Source organism: Musa acuminata, chromosome BXJ2-10 (assembly GCF_036884655.1).
Source record: "Musa acuminata AAA Group cultivar baxijiao chromosome BXJ2-10, Cavendish_Baxijiao_AAA, whole genome shotgun sequence".
Lineage (NCBI taxonomy): Eukaryota > Viridiplantae > Streptophyta > Magnoliopsida > Zingiberales > Musaceae > Musa > Musa acuminata.
Window position 1 is genome coordinate 18540001 of NC_088347.1, and position 10747 is coordinate 18550747.

The following is a 10747-nucleotide window of genomic DNA, read 5'->3' on the forward strand; positions in this document are numbered from 1 at the left end:
ATTTCCTGATGAATGGATGCTTGGGGCTGCAATTGCAGCATTGATTTGAGAAGCTTGCAGTTCCAGAATTCGTTTGACATCATCCCCCCTGCCTCTCGTGCCACCAACTATGTCATTCTTAGGTTCTATGATGTCAAGAGTGACCCGCATGTAAGTTCGATTTCTCGTATTTCCCAGTAATTAATCTTCACGTCGTTGTCATGTAGGCCAAGACATGCTTATACATGATACCTTCGATTTGATCATTTTGTTTTGTTAACCTTTTTATTTGTGTATGACTTTTACGTTTAACTCGCTATCCTGAAATATGCAATTTATTTGACTCTCATACTCGTTCGTTTACTGACCCGTGGACCAGAGGTTGATGCTCATATATACACTCATATACATTCCTATACTTGGTACTTTGTGAATGCATATACAACTTCATGTTTATATCTTATATTTGAAACCTCTATTTGTCATTGAGTTTATTTGTCTTGCTGGTAAATTAAGTAGCTTTATTTTAATTAAAGAATACATAACAAACTGCATTAGCTTCCATTCTCCAGTATTGCTATGTAAGTGCTTTGTTGGCTGAGTGCTGCATTATGTCTTGTCTATGCAAAGGTCACAGTTTTAGCTCATCAGTGATACTGGAAGCCTTGCATAGCTCCATGATCTTTAGTGAATCTAGTATTGTCTTTAAGTTATGTTTGGGTTCTTCTGTAGTTGAACTTGTTCTGGATAGTCACCTTGTGTACTGTTGATATATTTTGTTTCTGTTGTCATATGCTTTTCTGTTTTGCATTTTGTCCAAAGCTATATGACTTCGATGTAGTTCATGGGTTTGCTAATGTTGTTTGTCTACTTATTGAAACCACACGATATTTCAGGTTATGGAGCTTGATTTTGCGAATGAGAGTAATTGTCATTATATGGTAGTTTTTCAATATGGTTCTGTTGTGTTGTTTAATGTTTCTGAACATGAAGCTGATGGTTATTTGAAGATTGTGGAAAAACATGCATCAGGTTTGCTGCCAGAGATGAGGAAGGATGGTATGCATGCAAGATCTCTTCAATTTTTTTAAAATCATTTCTGTGAAAGAATTCAGTATTAAAATCATAATTGGCACTGGGGATCACTTATGCATAACGAGAGACCCATCTATGTATCTCTGTGATTTCATTAGCTGCAACTTTCATTGTTTCGTTAGTTGTAACCATATATGTTTTTCCTGCTTAATAAATACTCTCTGTGATTTTTGTTTTCTCTTTACTCTCATTAATTATCTTAGAAAAATAATAGTTCATGAGGTTGATTTTCCTGGTGTAAAGCAAACTGATTTTTTCAGAATACTTTCTGATAAACCTTGACTAGAGTTAGTAGAATAACGGTTTTTAAAATTCTGAATATCATCTTCTTGGCGTATGTACCAAAGGTTTTTTCTTCTGTAATCTTTTTTTGGGTTATAAAATTCTAATAAATACGAGATAACTAAGATTGTTAATATTTCAGGCACTTCCATATCTCCATTGAGATGTATAAAGTTCTGTATCCTTGTCTCAATCAGGATGCCTCCTGGTATCAAATATCTTCATGAAATTTAATCTTATTTTATAATCATAAATAAGGTTGCAAGAAATTTTCATTATATAATTTGTGAAAAATCTCCTATGTTTTTCTTTAAGTTGTATAGTAATTATCATCTTTTATCTATCTAATATTATGTAGTACTATCTGTACCATCTTAAGCAAACCTATATATGCTGATTATGACTTATTTAAGTTCCTGATTTACAACAAAAACTATGAATACTTGCTATTATGTAGCTATATACTGACATCCTTTTTAGCCACTTGTTATTTAATTTTGTATTTTGCATAGTATCACCATACATTCTAGCCAATCTTTACAACATTTTGCTTTTCTAACTATAGGTTTTTTGAAGTTGTTGCTCTTTCACGAGTTCTCCCTTGATGGTGCACCACTAATATGGTTGATTAGGGACCATGTGAACTAATGTTAGAATAAAAAATCATGAGTGGTTGATTAGGGACCATGCCTTAATATTAGAATTGTAGCAAGAACCTGGATTAGGAGGATAAAGGACCCAAACCATCCTAGTATTTCTAGTCTAGCAATCTGAATCTCTCTAAGAACTTAATAAGAAGCCATTATCATGGTAAGTATTGAAATTGTGTACTCAGAGATGGAACGCGGCATGTAGACATTTTCAAACATTATTAGGAAAGTGCATACAATGTTGGACTTTTTGCCTTGTAGTATATATATTTTGAAACTCCCATTGTAATATTTCTTTAACTTTATGTAAATCCAATAAAATATAGAGTACCATGCGTAAGAAAAGGGTAAAGCTTTACAGATCTGAGCAGCGTTGCAGAAACTTACTCATTTGGGTTTATATTGTAACATCAAATTTGGAACTTAGCTCTATGATGTTTGGAACTTCATAATGGTACATTATAAGTGAAATCCACTTAAGGTACAAATATAAGCAATTGTTTGAAGCTTATATGCCAGTTGTATCATGGAAGGATGACATGTCATGAATTTTTTTATTGCTTTGGATTTATGTCGTGCTACAAACTTTTACTATTATCAATGTTGAGTCTTTGGTTTGGATCTGTTAGTGATTGTGAATTGGGCTTGTCAAGTTAATGAGTTGGTTCACTCATTGGGATGGATTATGATAATTGGTTTTTGATTACGGATCCAAGTAAGAAAGGATTTCTCGTGGATGGGACTGGAGATATGTTACAACAGTGCACATCCTTAGAGTTCGAATATGGACTATGGGTTAGTTCTTAGCTTTGATGACGATGTCAAATATTAAGTGGGAGATTGTAACACCCCATTTAAGTCTTATATTTGAAGTGGAAGGATGAATGTAATTCTATATAGGTATAAACATTTTTGATCATTTGGTTTTAGACCTATTAGTTAATGAGTAAAATTTCCATTGGTCCAAGTTGTAACACGGTCAAAAGAGCTATCATGGTTTCTATTCCAACTGCATTTGAGCTGCATAATATTGGTCAGCATGATTAGTTTGAAATTAAATATGGTATTAGAACATTACAATTTGTAGATAACAGAAACTTTTGACTTGAACTACACGTTGAAGAGGATAATAATAGTCATTAGGCAATAACTGAAATGATAAAGAAATATGCATCTGCTACTGCATCCTGAGATGGGACAACCTGTATATATGAACTGATATGCAGTTCTATTTTCTTTTGATAACCCTTTCTTTTCCAATTGAGTCATTCCAAATTTTGATTTGACTAAAGTTCATTTATGCTTTTCTATAAGTTTGTCAAGGGTTCTTGTTAGGCTTAGTGTTACCTGACCTAACTATTTTAGCAGCATAAAACACTTTTTCACTTGTTCAGCTGAACTAACTGATTAGATGTCTTTGATTCATAGACCACAAATAGCTATTTCTTATGCCCAAGGATTCATGCTGGCTATCCTGTTGTGCATGTCATGCCCATGCTTAACTTGTGCCTGCTTTCATATATGGGCAGTGCCAACATATCACATGCAGCTAATGAGTATGTGTAATATTGTTAATCTTTGCTTGTGCCTGGATTGTTAACTTGATTAATTTTACATTGATAGTCTCTATATAAGTTATTTTTCTTTAGTCTTTTCTTAACTGCTAGTGGTTTCACTTATTGTGATACAGACTATGTGGTAGTTGAAATACCAACCTTGAAGACCTGGATGCAAGGTGGGCTTGACTACATTATGCTTAAGAATTTGAGCATAGATGGTATTCGCATCATTGGAAGTGTTCTTGGTCAAAGCATTGCTTTAGATTACTATATTGGGCAAGTATGTCACTGATTGCTCCCTAAAATGTGAATTGTATCATTATTGTGCATTAAAGGAAAACAGCATATCTACGTTGGCATTGTTAGGTTGATGGAATGGTTGCAGAATTCACAGATATCAATCATGAAATGAAGAAAATTGGTACTTTTACTGTAAAGAAGGAAAAACTTTTTCAGTTAGTGGGGAAAGCAAATTCTAATTTGGCGGATGTTATTCTTAAACTTGGGCTTTTTGAGAGGTACGGTATTCTGTTACCAGCACATTTTGGGCATTGATATGGATAGAATAACATGTAATATTACTAATATTAAAAAGCAAGGTTGGTAGTAAAATTGCATAGTTTAACTTCAAAAATTTTACACGTTAAACTTAAATTGGTGACAGAAGTTTCCTTTTGCCCAGTGCAATAGTTCCTCTTATCTACATTCTGGTTAACAAAAAATATTTCATGGTTCAATTTTCTTGGTCATTGTCATTAATTTTAGAATTGCAGTATTAAATTATTTTCCTGGTAAGTTATTGTTGGTAACTTCTATTTGTGACAGAATATATCACACCAAGAATATTATGTTTAAAGCATTCTTCAATTGTTTTATTGTAGTCAAGATTCTCTGCATATTTTTTCAATAAACTGTCATCATATGGTAATTACCATTAATTCAATGAATCCAAATACTGTTAGTTACCATTAACATACTGGATCTAAGTACTGCAGGATTTTGAATGGTGGAAGTTTTCTGTATTTGAAGCTTGAATCACTTGTCATGCTTTAAAACAATGGATTACATTTTACCTTTTTGGTTGTCCATGTTAAAATACATTGATTATTACATCTAGATCCGCAGAATATATGTATTCTTTGCGAATTTCTTCACCTCTCGATGGATGTGTGATGTCTTGCATTGTCAAAATGAACCATACTTTCACATGAAACATTATATGCCGGTATCCCATAGTGAGCTTGATCAAAATCAATAAATAAAAACTACCATTGGCTCTTTTTTCTTTTTTGTTGCTAGATCTTTTAAATTCATCATCTCCTTGTTTGAATAAGATAGTGGTAAATCTATTCAGTAATAAAATATTAAAATAATCATGGAATCGACCTCTAAAACTGTATATGTTGACCCTCCTCAAATCCCATAAATAATTGTTCTTTGAGATATGAGAGAATCTTTCTGTTGGCTCTGCCATCAGTTGTGTATCAGAATGTCTTGTATATGTTGATTTGTAAATGTGTTTATGACCATTTGCCCACAACTATGACCATAATCATGATTTTAATCTCAGTAGATAGCTTATCTTTTTACAGAAAACATCTTTCCATAACAATATATTGTTAAAATCTTCCAGATTCCTTGTTAAAAATTTGATTTGAACGAGTAGATGAGCTCCTCTATCCATTTTCTTGGTTGACCTGCATGGATTTAGCACCTCATTGATCATTGTTTCACATATCCAAAGCCATAGATGAGCTGTTAGCGCTGCACTGATTGGTGAAGGATAGTACAAGAGTGACTTTGTACATGCCAAATGCAGCCCCTAGCTAATGTAACACATGTATTACACACAAACTTGTGTAAATTTTCCTTGATCAAATCTCTTTTAACCAGTTCTCTTGCCTTTACAGGCCAACTGCCGGATCTGTTAACTAACATTACTCAAATAGTGCTTCCAACTTTCCAGCTCTATCACCTAATTTTACTGCATATTTTTCTTGTCAAAATATGGGAAATTCTAGAAGATCAATATATATATATATATATATATATATATATATATATATTCAGTTAAAGAGATTTATTAGTTTGGAGTACAATTTCAGCCGTGAATCAGAGCTGTCTAACCAATAGTTGCTCAAGTATTTGGACTCATGATTCTTGTCTGGGAACTAGCTCTATTATGGTTGATCTCATGATCTTATAACATATCTTTTCCAAGCTTCAAGTGACATTGAGTTAAATAGATAACTGGAAAAGTGAAAGCTTTGTAGAACTTATAATTGATAGATATAAGCCTTTGCTTGGAACATCTAACCCATTGTCTTTGGGAGGAGAGAGTTTTATAGCTTCTTCACTTGTTTGGGCTGCATAAGCTAAGCATATTTGTATATGGAATAGTTCTTCAACATTATCCATTGTTTGCTATGAAGTGAATGTAAAATTATTTTACTGTAGTTGTTAAATCTTAAAATTGATTTCCATGTTCACTTTTCATTTTTTAAGATGATCATATTTGCGAAGGTGCATCATTTTTGTGCTTTAAAACACTTGGCTTCCTTCAGGTCAGACATTGCATGGAAGAGTGCTAAATATGCACAGATGTGGGAGTATCTACGGGATGAATATGAGCTGACACAAAGATTTGGGAGCCTTGACTATAAGTTGAAGTTTGTCGAGGTAAACCTTGAATCTTTTCTGCTTTTGTGTTTTTTTTTCTTCCTGAGGTTTCATCCCTTAGTCGAAAGGCTAATAAAATGTGCATTTCACTTGGTTTCTGCTATGCTTTTTGCAGCACAACATACACACCTTCCAGGATATTCTTCAGAATCGGAAATCAGTATTTATGGAGTGTCTAATAATTGTTTTGATTGCTTTGGAGATTCTCATCTCACTTTATAGTGTATATACTCATTGAAGTTAGGGAAGTAAGTCTGGAGTTGAACTTCCAGAAAGTCGATCAGCAAAAAAAAAAAAAAAAAAAACTCCAATTTTGATGGTTAGATTTATTTATTAGAACTTCTTTCAGCTAAGCACTTCAAGAAGGTCCATTTTGATGTTATTGATCCCTTTTCTATAGTTTGTAGTGGCATCGTTTTTAATAAGATACAGTGTTTTAGCATGAAACTCGCTTTTTGCAAATGATTTCTCATTCTCGTGGCTCTCTTTGCAGTATCTGAGGCCTTCTGTTCTTGATAGCCATTCAGAATCTGCAGAATTATATGGCTGGTAGGTTATGAGATTCATAGTTTCTTTTTCATTTCTGTAATTATTGGCCCGAGATGACTTGGATTCATTGAGGGACAGTTCAGCTCAGCAATCTCCTCCCCATTTGAACCTGGACGCAGCCAGGCCCTGAATTAATTTGGGTTGCGGGTTAGTTTTCCTTTCAGAGCCGTTGGGGAGTGGAGCTAGAGTTGTGCGCTGTTCCAATGCAAAGTGGTCACGCCTGATGGCCCCACACGTTTTGTCGCTCGCAGTCCCCACCCCCCCCCCCCCCACCCCGAATAAACCGACATCGGCTTGCCAGTCGAACATTTCGGTAAGCTTCGCTGACGTCGTCACGCTCTCCTCGAGACGGGCGTCCACCCGTTTTGGGGGCGGCATCGCACGCGCCTCTCGCCGCTGGAGACACGAAACGAATCCCCAACCCGTCCGATCCGTGGCTTCCCTGATCCCTTGCTTCCAACCGACGCAAAGGCGGAAGCCTGCGACGTATGAGCCACGAGGAGGCGGTCGCAAAGCAGTTCACGAATCTGACGGTCGGCCTCCGCTCCATCATCTCCGTCGGATGATTCGACGACACGTGATGGAGCGAGTCGGCGGAGGCACGGAAAGCAAAACGCTCTGCTGCCGCACCACCCACCGCCACCGCCCGTTGTTTGTTCCCCCGCCCCGGTCCCCGGTTTACTGATGTGACCGACACGTCCGGAGTTTGACCGGCCCACGTAGCAAACACCAGTCGCGATTTGTGAGGCTGGGTGGGGCCCGGCCGGTGGTTCACCGCAGATTGGCTGAGGCGGCTTCCGCTGGGTGCAAGTGCAGCACTGGCGTGTCGACTTCGCTTACGGAAAAGTAATCATTTATTCTCCCCCTCCCTCCGTTTCTCTTGCATCCGTAGCTTCTTCTTCCACCGCTATTTAGCCGAGGGATGGAATGCCGTTCATTCTTCCCATGCTTTGCTTGTGTGTGATATGCTTCTCTCCTCAGGTAGCTCTCCTTGCACAAGAACATCTGCATGAGATTATGGAGATCTCCAACGCACATCACCAGGTAATTAATGATGGACGAATAGTAGCTCACACTTCTCTCTTTCTTTCTCTGCGAACATTCTCTACCTTTCCCTTTCCTTCTCTTGGCTTCTTCCAGCTCCTGCTTGGAGTGTTGGTTGTCGGTGATACCAGTTCTTCTCCGATCACTTCATTCTATTCAACCGGAGAAACGTCATGGGAGTCGGTAGTTTCATGTCCTTTCATTTTGAAGCTCTTCCTCTTTGTCCGGGATGATAGCATGTCTCCTTCGCTCCTGCAATTGCTTTGAGTTGTAGTTGAGAGGCTCTCTCTGCCTTGGTCTACTCTTGCGAGTCGTGATTAATAGAAATGTGGTGGGGAGATAGCTCAGGAGACATAAGAACACGAGGTGGAAGGAAATAATCTGCAACGTTTTCTAGTTGTTGCGGCTGTCGTTTGACAAAAGGAAGAGAAATGAAGTGATTTTGAGTTTTAGCAATATATATGATCTCGGTAAAACAATTAGTCTTCACCTACCTACATTTATCCCCCATATTGAGGTTAGTAAATGATGGAAAGTGTGGCACCTAATTAACCTTTGTGATGATGGATCTTTCTTGCTCTAAATTTACCTAATAATCGAGAAGGTTACTTCATGTATGTCTTCCTTCATCGATAATTCCCTCATTTATGGCATTCATCTAGTTTTTCTTCTCGAAATGCAAGAAGCAGATTGTTCTGACTCATATGCCTTTGATCATGCACGGTGGAGGTTCTCGTCATTCGTGGTCTTTTTGAGAGCATTTATAGGCCGCTCTGTCTCTGTAAACGTTAATTCGTGGGTTGGATCTCCTGCAGGCGGCCATGGCTAGCCTTCCACTTGAAGGAACTCTAACTGGGTGCCAAAATCTACAGAGGCAGCAGCAGCAGCAGGAGAGGAAGGTTAGGCCACAACCAGAACAATCCCTCAAGTGCCCCAGATGCGAGTCCACCAACACCAAGTTCTGCTACTACAACAACTACAGCCTTTCCCAGCCAAGGCACTTCTGCAAGGGCTGCAGGAGATACTGGACCAAAGGTGGCTCTCTAAGGAACGTCCCTGTTGGAGGTGGCTGCAGGAAGAACAAGAAGTCTTCTTCCAAGAGGCCACAGCACCAGTCCTTCACCACCATCTCTAACCCATCACTCCTTGCTTATGATCCCAATGGCCTCAGCCTGGCCCTGGCAAGCCTCCAGAAACAACACCACGACCCAGGGCGTTCGCTGGACGACCACGAAACCTTCCTTCTCGGAAACCCTATTCTTGATGATCCTACAGCACCTCCTGCAGGGTTCCTTGACATGATGAGGACTGGGTTTCTTGATGGCACCACTGATTACTCGAGCTCCTTCCACAACCTCTACTGTGGATATGGTGGCAATGGCAGTACTGACGTAGAGGTGGGTTTGCCCTTTGGTGGAGGACTGGGTGGCGCAACCACAACAACTGCTACGACTGTGACCACTACCAGCCAGCTCTCCTGCAGGGACTTGGATGGAGAGGAGGACAAGATGTTGGTGGGTCTCCAATGGCAGGTGGGAGGAGACTGCAACATGGCTTTGGACTCTACCAGAGATCACTGCAGCTGGAATGGTACTGTTGGTTCAAACTGGCACAGTCTCATCAACAGCTCCCTCATGTAGACAGGTGAAACCATCCAGGCATACATAAGATCAGATGTCAAGTGCTTCTCTGGTTATCATCAATCTTCTTTCTTTTGCATGCGTTTCGTTACTTCCTTTACACTGTTTGCTAGCCCTGAGTGTCGAGTGGATAAGTATTGTGTACTTAACGGAGGGAAATAGAGGATGGATGGATAATAAGTTCTTCTCTTGCAGTCTTAATCCGGCGAGGATGAATCGATCATCTCCACACTGTGAAGCAAAGAGAGGGAGAGGCGGCATGGGATGATAAGAATGCTGGAGGAGAGGTAGGTTTTCGGTGAAGTGACTTGGAATCTTGCGGCGGTCGACGCCATCATATGAGAGTGTGCTGGGGTGGGATTCCCAATGCATGGCCGCAACCCTACCGTCATGGGAAGCGAATAATAGGAGTGCGTGGACCACCTCATGCACCCATGCACGCCATGGCACCCTAAATTGCGAGCATCTTTGTACAGACAGTGCGTGTCATGATCATTGCACATCTGATCACGTAACCCTGGAAAATCTAATCACTATTTTTTCTATAAAAGGTAAAATATATGTTTTCATGACCTATTAGTTTGATTAATGAATCAAAATATTTTTTTAATTAATTAATTAATTAATTAATAATAATAATAATAATAATAAACTCATTTGATCTTATAAATTAATTTAATTATTTATATGATATGATTATTTTACTCAAGATGAATTATGATTTGACGGGTGTTAGAGTCTCTAAATATATGTCATTCTTTCACATGCTCATGGATATATTGAGCCGGTTAGACTTATTTTAATGTTTCAAGGTTCTATCAATCAAACTGTAATATATATATATATATATATATATATATATATATATATATATATATATATATATCTCGTTTTCCGGTGAATGTCCAACCAGTACAGTCAAGCTAGATAGGATTCCTATCCTAAGACGAAAAGAAAACAAAACAAAAGTTGATGCTTAGGGTTTCTCCACCATCATTTCGAGGAATGTTGCACCACCACCCCCTCAAAGCTCCATGGATGCAATGCTAGCTATGTCTACGAACGCATAACCACAAAGCACATGCTATCCACAGACCACTTTTTTCCTCCACCGTGCAATCTTTGTCACCTACTGTCGAGTTTGGCCAGACAGAATAATGCAGCGTAAAGAGCTGCATTGCATGATGGCTTCCATGCCATTGAAGGAGGTACTACCTCTGCACGAAGCATAATTGACATGACGTCATAGATCATGCACCATCTACCTGTC

General features: G+C 38.4%; 2 protein-coding genes across 7 annotated transcripts in view; both read left to right on the forward strand.

The window, feature by feature from the left end:
• The window catches only part of LOC135625607 (protein RETARDED ROOT GROWTH-LIKE-like), a 7281-nt gene extending 542 nt beyond the window's left edge, over window positions 1–6739 (forward strand). The window contains exons 2-8 of one of the 2 annotated variants that reach the window (XM_065130626.1): window positions 39–150; window positions 876–920; window positions 990–1038; window positions 3697–3845; window positions 3932–4083; window positions 6130–6244; window positions 6360–6739. In XM_065130626.1, the coding sequence (XP_064986698.1) occupies window positions 39–150; window positions 876–920; window positions 990–1038; window positions 3697–3845; window positions 3932–4083; window positions 6130–6244; window positions 6360–6482 (745 nt within the window). In that variant the 3' untranslated portion in view covers window positions 6483–6739. Of the gene's footprint in view, window positions 1–38; window positions 151–875; window positions 1039–3696; window positions 3846–3931; window positions 4084–6129; window positions 6245–6359 lie in introns of both variants that reach the window. The other variant, XM_065130625.1, reaches the window with a different exon arrangement.
• A 392-nt stretch (window positions 6740–7131) lies between these two features.
• On the forward strand, window positions 7132–9967 carry LOC103978211 (dof zinc finger protein DOF3.1). 5 transcript variants are annotated; one of them, XM_018823187.2, is made up of 4 exons: window positions 7132–7639; window positions 7775–7837; window positions 7934–8020; window positions 8653–9554. In XM_018823187.2, the coding sequence occupies exons 2-4, from the start codon at window positions 7811–7813 to the stop codon at window positions 9475–9477; spliced, it is 939 nt and encodes a 312-aa protein (XP_018678732.2). In that variant the 5' UTR covers window positions 7132–7639; window positions 7775–7810; the 3' UTR covers window positions 9478–9554. The 5 variants fall into 5 exon arrangements, with proteins under 5 accessions (XP_018678732.2, XP_064987251.1, XP_009392200.2 ...); XM_065131178.1 differs by lacking the exon at window positions 7132–7639 and adding an exon at window positions 9673–9967 and having other exon boundaries at window positions 7701–7837; window positions 8653–9481; XM_065131179.1 differs by lacking the exon at window positions 7934–8020.
• The last annotated feature ends 780 nt before the right edge of the window (window positions 9968–10747 follow it).